Source organism: Mustelus asterias, chromosome 2, assembly GCF_964213995.1.
Source record: "Mustelus asterias chromosome 2, sMusAst1.hap1.1, whole genome shotgun sequence".
Classification (NCBI taxonomy): domain Eukaryota; kingdom Metazoa; phylum Chordata; class Chondrichthyes; order Carcharhiniformes; family Triakidae; genus Mustelus; species Mustelus asterias.
Window position 1 is genome coordinate 100,958,030 of NC_135802.1, and position 22,088 is coordinate 100,980,117.

General features: G+C 41.7%; 1 protein-coding gene across 1 annotated transcript in view; it reads right to left on the minus strand.

The window, feature by feature from the left end:
- top2b (DNA topoisomerase II beta) overlaps positions 1-22,088 on the minus strand; it is a 161,422-nt gene that overhangs the window by 48,471 nt on the left and 90,863 nt on the right. Inside the window, exons 20-24 of the mRNA XM_078239375.1 lie at positions 15,757-15,905; positions 11,808-12,039; positions 8,760-8,894; positions 7,955-8,155; positions 7,657-7,852 (exon numbers count right to left, since the gene is read on the minus strand). Coding sequence (XP_078095501.1) covers positions 7,657-7,852; positions 7,955-8,155; positions 8,760-8,894; positions 11,808-12,039; positions 15,757-15,905 — 913 coding nt within the window. The remainder of the gene's footprint in view (positions 1-7,656; positions 7,853-7,954; positions 8,156-8,759; positions 8,895-11,807; positions 12,040-15,756; positions 15,906-22,088) is intronic.

A 22,088-nucleotide genomic window follows, 5' to 3' on the forward strand; every position in this document is an offset into this window, starting at 1 on the left:
CATGGGGATCACAAATTCATAATCCATTTTGGAAATTGATGAGGGCACTCGTACCTTAGAGTGCAGTCAGAGCCAAGTTTCTGGCACCACAAGCAGCTTGACCGTACAGGCAGGGAGCAAGACAAAAGGGAGAACAATAGTGGTGGGGGATTCATTAGTCAGGGGAACAAACAGGGGTTTCTGCAGCCAAAGACATGACTCCAGGATGGTGTGTTGCCCCTCTGGTGCCAGAGTCAGGGATGTCACTGAATAGCTAAAGGGCATCCTGAAACGGGAGGGTGATGAGTTAAAGGTTATGGTACATGTTGGTACCAACAATAGAAGGTAAACTGAATAATGAGGTTTTGCATCAAGAATTCCAGGCAGTAGATTAAAAAGCAGGACCTCTAAGATTGTAATCACTGGATTACTCCTGGTGCCACATGCTAGCGATTATAGAAATAGAAAAATAGGGCAGATGAATGCATGGCCAAGACTTGGTGCAGGAGGGACGGTTTTAGATTCCTGGATCACTGGGACCGTTTCTGGGAAAGGTGGGACATGTATAAACAGGACAGTCTGCACCTGAACCACATTGTGCCAGCGTCCTTGTGGGTGGGTTTGCTATTGTTGTTGGGAGGAGCTTAAACTAGTTTGGTAGGGTGAAGGGACACAGAACATCAGTAAAATAGAGACACATCATGCGATAGTAAAGGAAGCAAGTCAGAGTGAGTTCAGCTTTGTTGAGTGTCAAGACAGTACGGTAAGGCTGAATGGTCTTTACTTTAATGCTAGGAATGCAATAGGTAAGACTGATGAGTTAAGGGTGTGGATTGACACATGGAAGAGTGCTATTGTTTCCATCACAGAGACATGGTTGAAAGAAGGACAGGATTGGCAACTCAATATTCCAGGGTATAGGATCTTTAGGCGAGATAGAAGAGGGTGTAAAAAGGTGCTGCACTATTAACTAAGGATTCAATTACTGCAATAAGGAGAATTGATATCTTGGAAGAGTCTTCAAACGAGGCTTTGTGGATAGGACTTGAGCATATAAAAAGGGGCAGTCACATTACTGGGAGTGTATTATAGGCCCCCAAAGAGTCAGCGGGAAATAGAGGAGCAAGGATGTGGACAATTCACTGAGGTGTGCAAGAATAATAATCGGGTAATTATACCAGGGGATTTCAACTTCCCCAACATAAATTAGGATAGTCATAGTGTAAAGGGTTTAGAGGGGGCAGATTTCTTGAAATGTTTTCAGGGGAGATTTCTGTATTAACATAAAGGCGGCCCAAAAATGGATGGAGCAGTGCTGTACCTAGTCCTGGGGAATGAAGCCGGACAAGTGTTCAACGTGGTGTGGAAGCATATTCATGATGGTGACCACAACACTGCAGTTATGGATAAGGAAAAAGATGGCCTGCAAAAGACGACTTTGGATTGAGGAAAGGCAGGTTTTATTAAAATAAGGCAGGGGGAAATGTAGGAGCAATCAGTTCAGGGAATCCAAGATGTCTAGGGCAATTCAAGACTGGATGAGGAAGAGAAAAGTTTTTAGCAAGTCTAATGGGAGCAATTCAGTTGCAGCCCGAGAGGAATATAGGAAGTGTAAGAGGAAACTTAAGAAAGCAAAGGAAGCATGAAAAAGGACTTGTGAACAAGATTAGGGAGAATCTTAACATATTCTATAAATACATTAGGGAAAGAGGTTAATCAGGGAAAGAGTAGACCCCATTAGAGACCAAGGGGGCAATCTGTGTGTGTGAAGCCACAGAACATTGGAAGGATGTTAAAGTAATACTTCTCATTGGTCTTCACTCAAGAGGAGGAGGAAATAGATAGAATTCAGGAAAAGGGACTCTGAGGACGTTGAGCAATTTGATATAAGTAGTGAGGAGGCACTGAAGACTTTGACTTGCTTACAAATGGACAAATCCCTAAGCCTGGATGAACTGTATCCCAGGCTCTTTGGGAGACAAGACAGGGAATTGCAGGGGTTCTGACCCAAATTTTTAATTCCTCTCTGGCCACGAGGAAGCGCCAGAGGGCTGGAGGACGGCTGAAGTGGTTCCATTTTTCAAAAAGAGTGGTAGAGATGAATCAAGGATTTACAGACTGGTGAGTCTCACATCAGTGGTAGGAACTATTGGAGAAAATTCTGAAGAGAATTAATCTCCACTTGGAAAGGCATGGGTTGATTAGGGATAGTCAGCACGGCTTTGTCAGAGGGAGGTCATGCCCAACAAATTCGATAGTTTTCGAAAATGTGATAAAGTGTGTGGATGAGGGAAGTGCGGTTGATGTATTAATATGGATTTTAGCAAAGCTTTTGACAAGCCCCCACATGGGAGACTGATCAAGAAGGTTGAAACTGATGGAATTCTGGGAAACCTGGCAAGGTGGATCCAAAACTGGCTTAATAATAGGACACAAAGGGTGCTAGTAGAAGGCTGTTTGAGTGACCGGAGGCCAGTGTTCAAGGTTCAATGCTGTGTCCCTTTTTGTTTGTTATATAAATAAATGATATAGATGAGAATGTGGGAGAAAGTTTGACACCAAGATTGGTAGCGTGGTTAATAGTGAAGAAGGTTGTAGGTTACAGGAAGATATAGATGGATTGTCAGATGGGCAGAGCAATGGCACATGGTATTCAGCCCTAAGTGCGAGGTGATGCACTTTGGAAGAAGTAACAGAACAAGGGAAAATTTAATGAATGGCGGGACACTAGGAAGCTCAGAGGAACAGATGGATCTTGGGGTACTTATTCATAGATCTCTGAAGGTGGCAGAGCAGGTAAATAGGGTAGCCAAGAAGGCATAAGGGACACTTGTTTTCAATCAGTCGTGGCAGAGTGTATAAGAGCAGGGAGGTTATGTTGGAGATGTACAGAACTTTGGTTAGGCAACAGCTGGAGTACTGCGCGTTGTTCTGGTCATTTCACTATAGGAAGGATGTGATTGCATTAGAGAGGGTACAGAGGAGATTCACCAGGATGTTGCTTGGGATGGAGCATTTGAGCTATAAGGAGAGACTGGATAGGCTTGGATTGTTTATTTAGAACAGAGAAGGCAGAAGGGGACAACATTGAGGTGTATAAGATAATGAGGGGTTTGGACAGTGCGAATAGGAAACAGCTTGGTTGAGGGGTCAATCACGAGAGGGCATAGTTTTAGGGTGAGGGGCAGGAGATTCAGAGGGGATTTGAGAAATTTCTTTTCACAAGAGTGGTGAGAATCTGGAATGCACTGCCTGGGAAGATAGCACTAGTACATCGACAGTACTGACAGGGTGGGAGTTCCAGGAATTTGAGTAAAATATAATTCCAAGTCAGGATGATGTGTGATTTTGAAAAGAATTTTTAGTTTGGGGAGACTGCAACAGGGCAGCCTGCGGAGAAGTAGACAATCGCTAACAGCAACTTTTGTTTATCTATGTTCATCAGGTCATGTGTGGACTCGAGAAGTTGCTGTCAGTTTTGGCATCATGACAATGAAGCCAACAACTTCATCATCATTACTACAGCAAAATCCAGACAGTAATCTTACATAATTACAATTTAGTTTTCCAACATCTAAAGTGATCATTTTTCTGGATCGTCAAGTTAATGAAGATGAAAGGATTCCAAATTTCAATATTACAATTTAAGCAGCAAAAGATAAAGCTATGCCAATGTTCGATACTAAACTAGCATTACACAATGCAATTTGTCTAAATTGGTGAATGAGAAAATTATATTCTGGATTAGAACATCCAAAGCGTAAACAGAATTTAAACATTCAAGGTTTTAATATGTGACTGTTTAAACCATATTTAAATATCGTACCAAAGAAGGATATCCTGGGTCAGGAGTTTCCAAACATTTTTTGCTGAACCCCCTTTGTCTGGTCTAGTGACTGATTTGTCTGAGAAACAATGGCTGGGATTTTCCAGTCCCGCAGAAAGTCCCGCCCAAAGTTAAATGCGTTTTGGCTGGTCTGTCAAATTTTCTGTCCCGACCTCGATTCCAGCCTCGGGTCACTGTCTGTGTGGAGTTTGCACATTCTCCTCGTGTCTGCATGGGTTTCCTCCGGGTGCTCCGGTTTCCTCCCACAGTCCAAAGATGTGCGGGTCAGGTTGATTGGCCATGCTAAAATTGCCCCTTAGTGTCCTGAGATGCGTAGGTTAGAGGGATTAGTGGGTAAAATATGTAGGGATTTGGGGGTAGGGCCTGGGTGGGATTGTGGTCGGTGCAGACCCGATGGGCCAAATGGCCTCTTTCTGCACTGTAGGGTTTCTATGATGATTCCCAAGGTGAGTGGGATCAGAATATTCCAGTCAGTACTTTTTCAGAACTAATGTTGTGTAGGTATAGATGGTAACTCAAAATATTTCAGCAGTTTTATCACTTCACCAGTTTAATACTTCTTTGGTTTTAATAGCAAAGTCCAATCAATTGCAACTCACCAACCAGAAATTTCTCAGAATTGCTCCCGCTTTGCCAGCATTCATTATAAATAAAAGCAGTAAGACAAGAGCAGTTCCAAGGTATATACAGCAACTAGTGATCACTGAAAGGAAAATTGCGCTGTAGGCAACTCCCTTAGAGCTGCGGATGCAAGCTGGGTGCATGATGAACAATCTTCCACAGCTGGGAATACTGTGGGTCTGACATCAGGTGTTTACACCTGACAACGGAGTACGGGATAATTGAGTTGCTTTGGAGGAACTAAAATGTGTTGAATTTCTTTGTGCAAATATCAAGGACTCCATGAGTGTGGACATAATCATTAACTTAATTCTCAATTTAAAATAACACCAAGCAAACAGTAGCAAAATCCAAGCTGGATAAAAAAACATTTCAAAATGTTCTGTGAGTAAAGTAATTTTGGAAGCAGTGACAATATTATAAACAACGACTATTAAACTATTCTTTCAGAACATGCCGAATCTTGTGGGCTTAATAGGAATTCTACGCAGAGATGCAGTCAGGTGTCCCTTCCCCCATGTGCTCAGGGGACTGAGTGTGTATACCAAGTGGCACTGAAGCCTGCCCTGCCAAGGCTGGAGTCAGCACCTTGCACGCATAGTGATGATAATGAATGAATTCACTGATGTTGCGTCTTCCTTCCGCAGATGAGCCAACTAAAGGCGACCCGAGGACCCCTCCATCAGGCACCCAGGAGGACATTGCCATGTTCCCACTAGCTCTGTCCAGATGGCTGCCCTCATCTGTCCGGGGATTGATGGAAATGTGGACCTGTATAAAGATCGCATCATTCAATAGCTTGACATAATGGCGTGTGTCTGATTGTTCAAATCCCCCACTAAGCCCTGAAATGAACCGGAGGCATACAGTTGACGACTGTGATCTTCCACACCAGTGGCATGGGGTGACCGCCCACACAGTTGGAGGTAATTTCAGGACCTATCATTTCCAGAAGTGATGTTATTGAGCACCTGGAGAGGTGTAGCCTCCTGTGTCACTGGACCTCATACATTTGCAGGTAGCTGGTGCGCAGCCTGTACTCTGTAACCAGAGGGTAATGGCATCTTTGGTGTTCCCTTCCGCCTTAGCCTCCGTGCTGGTCCTGCACCAACTGAGCCTGTGCCTCTCCTCAAACAGGTCTCTGCCTGGGATGCTGCCTGCACACACCTTGCCTCCCCTCCCATTGGATCAAATGCAGAAGAACAGTGCCTTGCAAACAATGGGACACTGTCCTCAGGAAAATCTTCCAGGGAAGCCCTGAAATGCTGAAAGTCATGCATAAAATGCTAAAAAGTAACTAGGAAACTCAAGCTAAATTTTAAACTCAAACAGCAATGAACTCTATCAGAGAAATTGCTACTGCTTTGGGGACCTTTTATCCTGCCCTAGGACGAGGAAGTGCAAAAAATGTAATGGTGCCCACCCGCTTTGCCTGTGCGTCAAGCTAAAAAAAATTCACAGAATTCATTGTCAATTGGACTTTTAATGGCCTTAAATGGCCCTTTAATTGTTGACAGGTGCACATCCGCCCACTGATCTTTTGCGCATGCATACAATTCCATCAGGAGACCCTCCCGACATCTTAGAACATACAACAGTACTGCACAAGAACAGGCCCTTTGGCCCATGATGTTGTATCAAACATGTTTGTCAAATTAAACTAATCCCTTCTGCCTGTCCTTGGTCCATATCCCTCTTTTCTTTGCATATTCATGTGCTTATCTAAAAGCCCCTGAAATGCCCCTATCATATCTGCCTGCACCATCACCCCTGGCAGCGTATTCCAGACACTTACCACTCTGTAAAAAACGTGCCCCTCACATCTCCTTTGAACTTTCCCCCTCTCACCTTAAGTGCATGTCCCCTAGTATTTGACATTTCAACTCTGGAAAAAAGATTCTGACTGTCAACCCTACCTGTGCCTCTCATAATTTTATAGACTTCTATCAGGTCTCCACCCAGTCTCTGCGTTCCAGAGAAAACAACCATTTGTCCAGCCTCCCCTTATAGCTCATACCCTCTAATCCAGGCAGCATCCTGGTAAACCTCTTCTGCATCCTCTCCAAAGCCTCCGCACTCTTCCTGTATTGTGGCAACCAGAAATGAATGCAATACTCTTAAGTGCAGCCTAATCAAAGTTTTATAAAGCTGCAACATGGCATCCTGACTCTTGCACTCAATGATCCGACCAATAAAGGCAAGCATACCATATGTTTTCTTTACCACCCTATCTACTTATGTGGCCACTTTTAGGGAGCTGTGGACTTGAACCCCAAGATCCCTCTGTGCATCAATCCTGTTCAAGGTCCTGCCATTAACTGTATACTTATTCGTAACAGTTGATCTCTCAAATTGCAGCACCTCACACTTGCCCAGAGATTGAGATTTTACGCATGTCCGGGTCAGCACCTCCAAAAAAAAGCGTTCATAGAATAGGAAGCAAAAACTTTTCTATTAACTGTGTGATACTCATTTTCCTGAGTTAGTACTGAAAATACCGGCAAACTGGAACAGAATGGAGAGGATGCCAGAATTGAGGAAGAGAGCAATGTTGCTAAATCTTCTTGTTGAGAAAACTGAGGGAATCTTACAGCCCAATTCTTCTTATTGTAGACAAAACCTCATCATGCATTACAGCCAGTTTTCCACCCACCCAAATAGCCTTGTCATGCTCCCGACCCTAACTGAGTTTGGGAACAGACTTTCGATCATTCCTTTAACATACTTCCAAGAAACATTCACTAGCAAATGGAAACGTGCAACACTTTTAGTGAACTTCAAAAATCTACCAAGTTACAACTGACAATCATAAAATTAAAATAAGATGCAATGAAACATCTAGTAGCTATAATATTGAGCTCTTAACTAGAAGGCCCAAGTTTGAACCCTAGTTTAAACTCACATTTCACTTGTTTGTACAAAATCACAAGTTAATGTTAATCCATAGTTGAACAGCAAAGAAGGGGGTAGTTTACACAAGGTGAAGGAAGAAAAATAGAAAGCATCCCTTCCTTCACTACTTTAGCTGTCTTTAAGAGCTCCATGCAAAAAGCCCCGAGGAACATCTGAGATTGCATAGGTTGAAATTTCATTCAAGTAATTTATCCAGAATGGTTTTACTTAAAGAATTGCTCAACAGCAATCACGGCTGTACAAAATTCCAATTATTGAAAGTTATGGAAATTTTGATCTTGTACTTTCATCCTTACCAATTGTAACCTTTCCTTGTATTTTCTCCAGAATGAACCGAGCTTGGTTGTTTAGCTTTGCAGACTCGGCTCCGAGCATTCCTGACAACCATTCTTTCCTCAGACTGTAATAATGTGACCGCAAATCAAAGAACTCCTTCAAGATGTCATGTACAGTTTCATACTTCTTCAAGCAACCCATGTGGTCAAATAATACCTGCAATTATCACAATGTTATTGCTGTTTGAACATGTTAAAATAGATATCTTGCATTTAATAATTTACATAAAAATTATGTATATTTTAAAAAGGATACTACCATAGAATTGCAAGTGAGTGTGGTTTGCAGTTTGAACACTTTGTGTAGACCAGCAGCTTCTGCTTGTGCAAGTTTCTCCTCTGACATTTTTACGACAAATTTGACTGAAGCATCAGTATGATACTCTTTGTAGTCATTTATCAAAGCTGGCGTCTTTTCTGTCCCATTGAGCATAGGCTCAAGAACTTGTTCTTTGTATGCCTGTAGGGAAAAAGGGCATATGTACTTACCAATACATACAAGGAAATATTTTTTAAAAAACAAACTCCCATGTATCAGATATCCTAAAAGGGAATGTCTTCGACTAAAAGGGATACCTCATTCTTCCTTCAGAAATATAAGCATTTCTTTTAACAGATTTTAAAAACTTCATAGTTTATCAGAAGCCTTTTCTGATATCTTTCCCCATAAATGGCAATACATTTTTGTAAGAAATGTGCCCCCTAAAATTCTTCTTTCAGTAAAACAAGTAATTAACATGGAAACATTCCCTGAAGGACAATTATTGCTAATAGGCCACAGTACAAACTTGGGTTTTCTCAAATAGGCATTGCCCAAGACCCTGTTCAGTCAGTTATTTGAATAGGAATGTTTAAAAGAAACAGAAAAATATTTAAATTAATAAATCTCAATGTTGTGGAACTGACAATTCAATCTTCTCAGATCTCATTGCTTTAAGAGGAGGTGAGCATCGTATTCAAAATAAAATCAGCATGGATATATCCATATTCTCAAAAATTTACTCACTTCACCATTACCTGAATTACTGCCAAATTAAAACGTACTGCAAAATTGCATCCTCTACCTGTGTCCAAGTCCTTACTGGAAGTTCTGTAATTTCTATTGTATTTCGATCCAACACCAAGATCTCACCACTAACAACATATTGGTTTTGGCCTACTTCATGAATCGTTCCTTTGAAATTCTTGTAGCTTGGAAGCTAGAGAATCAAAGCAGAATTATAAGATTGAGATTAAACTCTCAAGCTTCTGGTTGGCCTTCTTTGCAATATAAATGCATACAGTGTTATGCTATTTCTAAGTCAACAAGATCAAGCATGTTATAAGCATTTATAAATTAACTACGAAAGGGGTATGTGAACAATATACTGATCCGCAAAAAATTGAGCATCGTTTCTAACAAATTAATTGTCTCTGTTATGGTCAAGCGAGGGGGTTAATTTAAACAGCACTAATTTCTCTTCTCACCACCCGTCTATAAACAGCAAGCAGACTTGATGAGATGAATGGCCACTTTCTTCACTTAGGAATTCTATGATTTACTTCAACTCCTATTTACTAGTGAACCCTTCCGACCCTCCCCTGGATCCCTCAACTACCCTTGACATCACAACAATCCTCCCGAACACCCGCCCCCCCCCCAACAATCTCCTGACAATCTCCCCATCACCCTAACTGACCACCCAACACTCACTTAACCCATCCTACCACCCACAACCCATCCTATCACCCAAGACCACCCTATCTCACCCTCAATCCATCAGCCTACCCCTCACCAACTACCTTACACACTTACGTTGTCCCTGGCTTTTCAGAGCAGCCGAGAACTTTAAACTCATCTGGTTTATAGCAGATAGTGCCATAAAAGGAGGGCCTGGATGCTCTGCACTGAAGGCCTCAAGACCCTGCTGCACAGTACTTTTCTCACCGAGTCGGAAGGTCGGGTGAGAAATGCGCACCTTTCAACGGAGGTATGACAAAATATGTGGCGTGGCAACTCAACTGTGATTGCCACTCCTTGGAAGTTCTGACTCAATCTGTTTAGTAATAGTCACTGAGAGATAAATGTTTCCAAGACATTTATTCTGCTCTTCTTTGAAAAGTACTTGGAATTGTTTACATCCACTTGAGAGGGTAGCTGGGGCCTCGGTTTAATATCTCAACCAAACAATGGTACCACATGCAGTAATGTACTTAAATGTCAGTCTACATTGCACGCTCAAGTCTCTGAAGTTGGGCTTGAAACCATAACCTTCTGACAGAGTCCGAAATCTTGGTTTCCAATAATATAAATATAGGGCCTGATTTTACCATTTTGAGTCGAAGTGCCGAATCTGGGCGTCAAATAGATCCGAGCCCGGAATCCGCTTTGCAGCGCGCCCATACGCTTTTTGCCGGCTCCGGTCCGGTCGGTGCAGTGGGCGGGGCTTAGCGCTGCCAGAACAATCGGAGCTCTGAACTGCGCATGTGCAGTTCGAAAAAAATCCAAAGCAGTGCGCCCTGTCAAAAATTTGGGAAAATATTTCAAAATATATATCCCATCTATATTTTGAAATATTTTCCCAAATTTTTGACTGTCAGGTTTTTAGTTCCTGCGATTATAACTTGGACATTATCTTCGAAAGGTAATTCCTCTGATTCTGTGCAATGCTCAAATGAAAACAGGATGAAAGAAAGGATCCAAGGCTGCTCCAGAGGCAGATTAGCTGCACCCAATGTTGCCCATGCAAATCACATTCATAAGTAGGGGCACATCTGCCATGGAATGGTGAGAGAAGAGTTGCCAATACAAACTTCTTTTCACTATGGTTGATTTCCCAGATTTAGTAATCTCCTTGAATCTTATTTCCAACCAAGTTCCACCACGGGGACAATTCTTCCAAGTTCACCACATGACTCTGAACATTTGACCACCTGGCTTATCACAAATGTATGATACAGGTCACTAATTGCTCACTAGGACACTGTAGTTTAATTACCTTTCTCATAGATAATTAGGCAGCACAAAGAGGATGCTACATTATTTTCAGTTTGCAAGATTCTCCCAAGTCCACACCCCCCCCCCCCCACCCAGCCAGAGATCCATCTGAGCCCGCCCCCCCTCCTCCTGCGGATGCCAGCGGAAGGCCAGGAAGGTGCTGCAGGCTCTTGAAGGACTGCAGGTCGGAAGGATGGTGGAGGGAGACCAGCGATCGAGGTAGGTTGGGGGTGTGCTCTGCCGAGGGGGGCCTGCCTTCCAGGGGTGGGGGTCTGCCGGGGTGGTTAGCAGGGGGGTCTGCGAAGGATGGTGACTTCACAAGGGCAGAGAGGGCTTCGGAGGTTCCCCTGCAAAATAGAAATCCGCTTCGGACTTTTATTTAGCAGGTCGCTAAAAGCGCGGATCCGGAACGGACCAGAAGATGGTAAAGTGGGATTTGGCGGTAGGGCTGGGCGCGCGGTTCATTAAGTCAATTTAAATGCATGCTTTACCGCGATTTCGCACCCGTTTTTTGGTAAAATCGGGCCCATAATGTTTTAGAGCAATTGTTTTCAAGATAAAGGCAGGAATTCTCCAACCTTGCCCGCAGCTGGGATTTTCCAGTCCTGCTGCAGTAAATGGAGTTTTGACCGAGCACCAAATCTTTATTCTCACCGCCAGTGATGACAGGGCGAACAAGATCAGAAAATCCTGGCCAAAATATGTCTTGCTTAAGTTTTTATCTTTTAATTATGCTATAGCATTAACATTTTGTAACATTATGGGGTGGAAAATGGTCTGCAAAATACAGCAATGGAATTGACAGCCCATTTTACACTTTTCCCATTAAAGTCAATTGAGAAAAGAAGTTTGGTGCAAATTGGAATGTCAACTCATTACATGACCGTACTAATACAGACCAATTTTATCTCCTATACAGAACCATAGAAAAGTCACAGTGCAGAAAGAGGCAATTCAGCCCATTGTGCTTGCAGCAGTCTTACAAAGTCTCCTTCATATATCAGAAAATATACCTTGTTGAACAAAATGTTGTGCTAAAGTTAAGTACTTTGTGTGTGGTGTACAAGACATGCTAATTTGCAGAAATATGACAAAAAATATTTTTTTAAATTCACACATATTCTCCATTACTTACCATAGGTAGGGGATCCAGGCCATCGAGCATTCGCCTGACATTGTTGACTAGCTCCCGGGTATCATAATTAGGAATTCTACAAGCCCATCCTGTACCAATACCTTCAGCTCCATTAACGAGAACCATGGGTATTATGGGACAGTACCATTCTGGCTCGACTCGCTGATTGTCATCATAAAGAAACTTCAGTAAATTGTCATCCACTTGAGGGGAAAGCAAACGTGCCAATGGACTAAAAACAAATGCAATAAGTTTAACCACAAAATTAGTATAATTTAGTAAAGATTTGATATTCAGAAAAAATAGCCACCATATTGTAAATTACATATATTAATTTCTGAAAAACAAACTGAGTTGGCAGCCAAGAGCATAAATCCAGAAAGCTGGGTTGCCTGCCTTGAGTGCCAGGGTTCAGGACACCTGCTCTGGGCTGGAAAGAAACTTGCAGTGGGAGGGAGAGGGTCCAGTCATCATGGTCCATGTAGGTATTAATGATAGATGTAAAACTAGGAAAGAGCTTCTGCTTAGAAAGTATGAGCAGCTAAGAGTTAAATTAAAAAGAAGAGTTGCAAAGCTAATTACCTCTAGATTATTACCTGAGCCATAAGCAAATTGGAATGGGATAAATAAGATTAAAAAGTTAAATGTGTAGCTCAAAGATTGTTGGGGGCGAAAGGGTTTCAATTCACGGGGCACCGACACCTGCATAAGATTTTGATAGTTCTACTGCTTTTTTAGAATATGTAACATATTTTAATTTATTTGTCAATCACTTTTATAAAAGGATCAGTTTGAATTTATGTTAGACAGTTAACAGTCAAGGTAGTTGGAGAACAGGAAAGCAACTATTTGTGAAGAAACAAATTTGTTTTATTGTTTTATGAGTTCCTTTGAGTCTTCAGCTGAAGCAGCTGTATGCTGTCTTAATGGCCACAATACAATTAGTTGTTGTTTTTAAATCAGATTGAAGGAATGGCTAAAAACATTATGAACTTAAGGCGACATCTTATGTTTAAACAAACCATGTATAGCTTCAATTGATCTGTACCAGAACGACAACCTTTATTCTCTGATATTATGATAGGAAGCGGTCTTCACTGTTGATTTTAATAGCTTTAGTGTGGGTTAAGGTATGTTGACAAGAGAATGTGACTTCAGTTATGGCTTCTCGGTTTCTGGAAGAAAATGTGCATTTGTTTGTGATGGAATATAAACTTCTGGAGTCTGAGGAAGTTAGAAATAGAGCTGTGTCTCAGTTTATAGCCCATAAAGCAGGGGTTGCAAAGGTGGGGTGACAGAGATGATTTAAACTTTATAGCCAAGAGGGGGGATGAATTTGGACCATCTCCAAAAAGGAAGTGCTGAATAATGAGAAACCGAGGGATAAAAGTTGAGAAATCATCTTCCTTGTTGGCACAGTGATGCCATGGTTTCTGGGGACTGACTATTCTGGATTCAGTTCAACATTATTACAAAGAAGAGAGAGAGAGAGACACTGTTTTGCTGACAACACCAGAAGTTCCTGGGATCGAGAGATGAGAAACTTCTATGTTGTCTTTACTGCTTCTGAAGTATATGTAAAATCTTGCTTAATAAATTCTACTTGATTCATTAATACTAGCCATTTGTACCTTGTAGGTCAAGCACAGCTGAGGACCCTAGTGTTAGAAATTAAAAATTCAGACCTTGGAGATTTTTTAAATTAGAAGATTTTATACCTCAAAACCCTAAAACCTACACTAGTACTGGGAAAAGTGGGAGATGTACCGTTGAGATGGTCTTCATCTGAAACATGCCAGTACCAGTATTCTGGTGCGTTGTATAACAAAGTAGAGAAAGCTTTAATCTAAATAATGGGGCTGAATGGATCAAGTGAGGAGAGATGTGATAAACTAAAGAGAGAGAGGACAAGACAAGCGAGCAAGGTAGCAATAAGTGAACTAATAAACTGAGTGTGGCAGGAAGGGAGAGAACATACAAACTTATGAATATGCCAGGTTGTGAAAATATCAAAAAGACAGAGTTAAAAGAATGCATGTAGCATTCATTACAAGATAGATGAACTGACAGCACAAATGGAAGTGTCAGCAAAAATGCTGATGACAAAAATATCAGAGAAATCTAATAAATTGGAATATTTACTACTGGTTATATATATTTAAATTTTGGAAACTGTAAGCTACTTAAAGGCAGGGACAGTTCAGTTATGCTCATGTAACTAGTGCTTTTAAAATGTGAAGAGAAACACTGCAAACAGATGTTTACCCCTGACAAGCTGTTACCAATGGGGAACCGAACATAAAAGGTGGAATTCTGACATTTTTTGGCAACTGTCAGCAAGGGCAGGAAAAGCAGAGGGTAGCCCGCTGGCTGCACTGCCATCATATTTTTTCCACAGAATCACGGAATCCCTACAGTGCAGAAGGAGGCCATTTAGCCCATCGAGCCTGCACGGACAACAATCCCACCTAGGCCCTATTCCCGTATTTACCCTACTTGTCCCCCTGACACTCAGGGGCAATTTAGCATGGCCAATCAACCTAACCCACACATCTGTGGACTGTGGGAGGAAACCAGAGCACACAGAGGAAACCCACGCAGACACGGGAGGATATTCAAACTCTATACAGACAGTGACCCCAAGGCCAGAATTGAACCCGGATCTCTGGCACTGTGAGGCAGCAGTGCTAACCACTGTGCTGCCCTGACAAAAAGAGGAGGCCGTTCCCAAGACGTCACTAGCAGGAACCTGCTCCACCAGCGACTTCACAAGAATACAAGAAATAGAAGTAGCCGCCCACCAGGCCATTCAAGCCTGCCCCGCCATTCAATTCTATGCCAGCCTCAACTCCTTTTCTGTCATTTCCCTGTAGCTCTCTACTCCTCAATTTATCAAATATTAATCCGCCTCCACTTTGAATACTTCTAATGATCCAGCCTCCATTATACTTTGGGGCAGAGATTCACCACCCTCCACAAGAAGAAATTTCTATGCACCTCAGTTTTAAATGACCGGTCCTTTATCTTGTAGCTATGTCCCCTTGTTCCAGACTCTCCCACTAGTGAAAACATCTCACCATCTACAATGGAGATTCTGTTGTCTGGGTGGCTGTTTGTGGTTTACCTCTCTGAGGTTTTGCTGTTTGGAGGATATATCCTTCTCTGCAAACAACTGTCGTGTTCGCTGTCCAGAAAAGTGTTAAAAATTTAAATGGAAATCTGGAATCACATGAGCATACTTGTTTTGTGCTAACTAATGTTGAAGAAAGATGCATGTCTGTGGGATATTGCTTTACATTGGAACAACAGAGATAATTAGCTGTTAAGAGCTATACTGTGTCAAATGTTTAAGTCTTGTAATTGGTAAAGGTTATGCTAATTCTTGTTGTATTCTAAATGTGTTCTTAAATGAACTATGTTCGATAAAAACTTCCTAGTGGGTCACTTGAATCATGCCTGGAGTGAAACACCTTGGGGTTGATTCTCCCAGTCTTGACTTAGTCATCAAGTATATTCAAGCCTGAGATAGATAGATTTCTAGATATTAAAGATATCAAGGAATATGGGTGTTGTGGCAGAAGATCAGCCATGGTCTAATTGAATGGCAAAGCAGGCTTGAGGGCCAAATGGTCTATTCAATAATCATGTTTCTATGTAACTAGAGCAACAGAAACATGTAAAAAGTACAATTGCATATAGTTTTGTCAAAAATTAGCTACAAAGAAACAAAAAAGGTAATATTGACAAATTGCACAAGCAAATAATTAGTGTAGCACAAAACCAAAAAATATGATAAAATTCTGAAACACGTAGGTGTGTCAGTTTAAAGGATATCGGTTGGTTACTGCATTAATAGTTTATGGCAAGATGCGTGCACATGAAACATGAACCTATCTTTTCCATATCAGCATTAAGCCATTTTTATTTCTAAACAGCTTTCTCAGCTTACCTTAACATAGTGAAAATATAACGAGGACTAGCAGCATCTTTGCCTCCATGTAGTCTGGTACCAAACTGTCCAATTGGCTGCAACAAACTTATATTGTTACTTCCTACAAAGTTTTGAGCCAAGTTTACGATGGTCATCATAAGTGCTTGCTGAAAAGGAAAAACTGGTGGTTACTTATGTAATAAAAATGCAACTAAATGCTGTGTTGTAATTAAAACTTCATAGACAATAATAAATGTCAAATCTTAATTCATTGATGCACATTCTCTCATTAAAACATGCCAGCACTGGGTAATGCTCCTCGCTTGATCACCCATCATTCCTGTTTGCTGACCCCTCAATTTAACAACTTACATCCTTGTTTCAAATTCCTCAATAGCCTTATACCTCTATCTTTGCTACCTCCTTTAGTCCTAGAACCCTCTGAAATTACTGCACCCTTTCATTCCTGCCTTCCTGCATATATCCAATTTTAAACCACCAATGGCAACTACGTCTTCGTGTTCAGAGTACTAAACTTTGGAATTCCTTCCCTAAACTTCTCAACATTTTCGCCTTTAAGAAACTCAACTCTTTGACCAAGCTTTTGGTCATCTGTTCTAATATTTCCTCATGTAGCTCATTGCCAAATTTGGTTTGAAAATGCTGTTGTGAAATGCCAAGGTGTTTTACTCCATTAAAGACACTTATACAAATGTAAGTTTTTTCGGGGGTGGGTTGAGGGGTGCCAAGGATGAGGGCAGCAGGCACATGACATTACCACCACCTGCAAGTTCTCCTCCAACCCACACACCATTCTGATTTGGAACTATAATCGCCATTCCTTCACTGTCCGGATCAAAATACTAGAACTCCCTCCTAACAGCACTGTGACCGCAGTAGTTCAGAAAGGGACCTCAAGTAGTTCAAGAAGGGACATCGCCATCACCTTCCCAAGGACAATTAGAGATGGGCAATAAATGCTGGCTGAATCAGCAACACCCATATCCTGTGAGCGAATAAATAAAGTTGAATTTTCAATAAAAAATTCAATAATAGTATTAAGCACTGCGCTCTCGGGGGACAGGTATAATTGTTTTATAAATTAATTCATGATCAGATCGCTCTGATTTTCAGTCTGCATAGATCTCAATCACTGCCACTCTGTTTACTTAGGAATCTATTCACTCTCAGCTACTTTTAATTGAACATACCTTAACCATGATTGCACCTTCCTCCTTTGATTTCCAGAAGACACTGATAATTCATAAAACCAAAAACTCAGCCATTGCCAGAACTATCATCTTTCAGATCTAATGGGAGATCTCTTCAATGTCACTGACATTTGTGTTTCTAATCCCAGCCTTCAGTCTTAATACAGCTTCAAACACGGTGGTCCACCTTGGCTCATGTAACTCAGTTTCCATGTGGTACTGAACCAGAACCACTGTTGGTACTTAATTCAGCCCTCCACAAATCTAATATTGGTGGAATACCCTCATGGTGCACAATAGTAGATAGGATTTGTTTTGCAGCTGCTGCCAGCAGGAATTCCTCAGTCACTGCCAGCCTCAGGATTAATCAGTCCTACGTAAAACAGTTGCTGTATTTCAAAAGTGACTAATTGGCTATAGGTAACTTTGGAGCATCCAGAGGCAATAAAAGGCAATGTGGAAACATATTCTTTGCAATTTATAACTGCCATTGTCAGCAATAATATATCCGTCACTGGTTGAAAGGGCTGCCTAATAATCATTTTCTTTCTGGGACTTGTCAGCAAATTGTCTGCTGGAGATTGTGTTCAGTTCTGTAAGTGCCGGGTTGAATTTTTTTTTAAAAAGAGTTCTGGCATCTCCCTACTCAGTCTAAAAATGCCAGCTTGAGAAATGATATGCCATTACTGTACCTGCAATGGGGAAAACCATTCATTAAATATTTGGCACACAAATGGCTCACCAGCTAATGCAGACTTTGGTTAGAGCCACTGTGACAGAACTATGCATCTATGATGACAGCTTATTTTTATATATTGTCTTTAGTGACAACAAAATCTCAAGGTGCTTCACAACAGTACAATAAAAAAATGATTACCAAGCCAAAGACGATTAGATAAGACAACTAAATGTTTTGCTAAATAGGTAAGATTTTAAGAAGAATATGAATGGAAGTGAAGGAGGTGAAGCAGGAGTTTATGGGGTAATTCCAAAGTGTGAGACTCAAGTGATTGAATGCACAGCTTCAATGGTGAAATGGCAAGCAGAAAATAAAGTTTTGCATCAGCTTAGCTATCTTCTCACAATCCCTATGTGAAGATGAGACAAGTTCTCAACTCTGACAGTCAGGCCTCCCAAAATGGCTCCAACAGCCACAATCCAGATTGTCAAAACTTTCCAAATGTTCCATCAATCACATCTCAAGTTTCCATAAGGATGCCTGGCAGACCATTTCCAAGGAGTAGGACGAAGAGGACTTGTCAGACCTGAATCACGCTGTTGCTGCGCCTAAGATCACATTTGACAGATGCTGGGTAATCCAGGTCATAAACATGCTAAGTCCAGAAATCCCCAAGTTAGTGTTTGAGCCCTTCCTCGGGGTTTCCAAAATGGCTGTGCCCAAAACAAACAGAATGTGAAGAATTTATTATCCCACTTCAGACTGGCTCCGTGTACAACCAAAGACAATTTCAATGGGTGCATTTTCAGTCCAAATCATTCATATAGGTCATGGATTTGGTTTTGAAAGGTTAAAAAGATTCATCATTGATCCCTATGACATCATGGATTTAAAACAAAAAGACAGCCTGTGCAGAAATTGTTGCAAAAACCTCAAAATGACTAATAAGAACAAAATGAATAGTTGAAGAATCCTTCAATAGAGACTGCTAGCATTAAGAATCACAGCAGAATTTTATGACTCTGCACCATTAGGAGGGCCAAAGGAGGCCTGTAAAATTCCCTGGGTGATCTTCCTACTGTCCTTCCCAAACTGTCTGCAATTTTACAGGAGGAAGGTACGACCTAGTGTGGCCCACCTGTCCTCACCCAAACTAAGGCACTTATGTAACCAATTAACAAGGGTCACTTCCCATATGCCTCAATTCAAGTAAAGCTACCAGACAGGCACCAACCAACAATGTGAAAAATTGCCCAGGTATATTCTGTCGTCAAAAAGATGAATCCAATCTGGCCAATTACCGCCCTATCAATCTATTCTCAATCATCAGCAAAGTGATAAAAGATGTATCAACAATTCCAACAAAAAGCACTTACACAACAACAACCTGCTCACTGAAGTTTAGTTCGAGTTCCTCCAGGATCATTCAGTTTAAGACTTCATTACAGCCTAAATCAAAAGGGTAGCATGATGGCATGGTGGTTAGCACTGCTGTCTCAGTGCCAGGGACCTGGGTTCGATTCCAACCTTCGGTGACTGTCTGTGCAGTGCTTGAACATTCTCCCCATGTCTGCGTGGGTTTACTCCAGGTCATCAAGTTTCCTCCCACAATCCAAAGATGTGCATGTCAGGTGGATTGCCCTTAGGTTATGGGGATTAATGGCGTAAAAACTTGGGGTTACGGGGATATGTCCTGGGTAAGATGCCCTGTTGGAGGGTCAGTGCAGCCTCGATGGGCGGAATGTAGGGATTCTATGAAAACGTGCACGAAAAGCTTAATTCAGAAGTATGGGAAGAGCGATGGTACTTAACATCAAGGCAACGCCTGAGTGAGTGCGGCATCCAGGTGACCTAGCAAAACTTGAGTCAATGTGAATCAGGAGAAACTCTCTGCTGGTTAATGTCATAGCTAGCACAAAGAAGATGCTTGTGGTTGCTGGTGGCCAATCATCTCAGAACCAGGACTTACTGCAGAAGTTCCACAGGGTAACATCCTCAGCTGCTTCATCAATGACCTTCCCTCCAACATAATGTGAGAACGTGCAGGCTGCGACTGATAAGTGACAAGTAATATTCATATCACACAAGTGCCAGGCAATGACCATCTCCAACAAGAAAAAATCTAAATATTTCCCCATGATATTCAATAACATCATCATCATTGAATCCCCGCACCATCAACCAATGATCAAAAACCTAACCCAACCATTCTGATAAATACAAGAAAATCAGACGAGCTGCAAGAGCAAATCAGAAATTCTGCAGGGAGTAACACACCTCCTGACTCTCTAAAGTCTGTCCACTATCAACCAAGCACAAGTCAGGAGAATGATGAATATTCTCCAATTGCCTGGATGAGTGCAGCTCCAACCCTCAAGAAACTTGATGCCATCCTGGACAAAGCAGTCCATTTGATCAGCACACCATCCACTATTTAAACATTAACTCCCTCCACCACTGGTGCACAGCAACAACGGAATGTGCCATCTCAAGATGCACAGCAGCAATTCACCGAAGATCCTTCGACAGCCTTTGCCAAATCATTAACTTCTTGATTAAAATGAATGTAAATTCATGGGTGGATTTGAACCCATGTCTCCAGAGCATTAGCCTGGCCTTCTGGATTGCTAATCCATTGACATTAGCACCATACCATTGTTTCTCCATGAAGAATGGATCGCTGAACTGCCATGAGAACTAACATACCCCATTTGAGCTGTCATGATGACAGCAGTCTGAGCCTCCACGGCACCAAACATAGATATCATGACTTCAGTCAGAGCTTCCACTGCAGCACTGAGATATTCAGTAGTTTCTGCCTGGGTTACAGTGGAATTTGAGACAGTGACCACCAGACAGTCCATCAAGTGCGGAGATCCATAAGTGTAGTCAGAGAGTTGATTACCATTTCCATGCTGGAAAGGATGGGCTCAAAGCTCTGTGTAAAGTCTTGCATTATGTTGGATGGACCCATCTCTGCTCACTGACAGTGAGGCTGCGCAAAAATACAAATGGACTGTAAAAGCTTCCATAGGAATGTAAAAAGCAAAACATTATCAAGTAGAAGTGTGGATCCAATACAGGCAGAGACAGGAGAATTGATAATGGGGCACAGGGAAATTAATTACCTTGTGTCAATCTTCATAGAGGAAGACACAAAAAATCCCTCAGAAATAACAATGAACCGAGGAATGAGAGAGAGTGAGGAACTGAAGGAAATTAGTAGCGGTTAAAAAAGAGAAATTAATGTGACTGAAATTTGATAAATCCCCAATAATCTACATCCGAGTATTGAAAGAAGCAGCTTAGATAGTAGCGGTCATCTTTCAAAATTCTATAGATTCTGGAAAGGTGGCAGCAGATTGGTAAGTAGCAAATATAACCCCACTGTTTAAGAAGAGGGAGAAAATGGGAAACGACAGACTCGATAGCCTGACATCAGAAGTAGGGAAAATGCTAGAATCTATTATAAAGGATGAGATAACTGGACACCTAGAAGATAATGACTGGATTGGAGAGTAAACATGGATTTGTGAAAGGGAAATCATGTTTGAGAAACTTTTGAAGTTTTTTGAGGATGTTATTAGCAGTAGAAATAGGGGGCTGTGGTATAGATAGATTCTCAGAAAGCTTTCGATAATGTCCCAGACAGGAGAACATTAATGAACAAGGTGGGATTTTAAAGAAAACCGGCCAGATTTGTGGTGACTTGTGCTGACACTAATTCTTTATTCCAATTTATCTATTTTTACAAAAACTGAATTAAGAACATAAGAAATAGGAGCAGGAGTAGGCCATCTAGCCCCTCGAGCCTGCCCCGCCATCCAATAAGATCATGGCTGATCTGAAGTGGATCAGTTCCACTTACCCGCCTGATCCCTATAACCCCCAATTCCCTTACCGATCAGGAATCCATCTATCCGTGATTTAAACATATTCAACGAGGTAGCCTCCACCACTTCAGTGGGCAGAGAATTCCAGAGATTCACCACCCTCTGAGAGAAGAAGTTCCTCCTCAACTATTTGTCATTTTTATAAATGACTTGGAGGAGGGGGCTGAAGGGTGGATCAGTAAATTTGCTGATGACACCAAGATTGGTGGAGTAGTGGATGAGGTGGAGGGCTGTTGTAGGCTACAAAGAGATATAGATAGGATGCAGAGCTGGGCTGAAAAATGGCAAATGGAGTTTAACCCTGACAAATGCGAGGTGATTCATTTTGGTAGGACAAATTTAAATGTGGATTACAGGGTCAAAGGTAGGGTTCTGAAGAATGTGGAGGAACAGAGAGATCTTGGGGTTCATATCCATAGATCTCTGAAGGTTGCCACTCAAGTGGATAGAGCCGTGAAGAAGGCCTATAATGTGTTGACGTTCATTAACAGGGGGTTTGAGTTTAAGAGCTGTGGGGTTATGCTGCAACTGTACAGGACCTTGGTGAGACCACATTTGGAATATTGT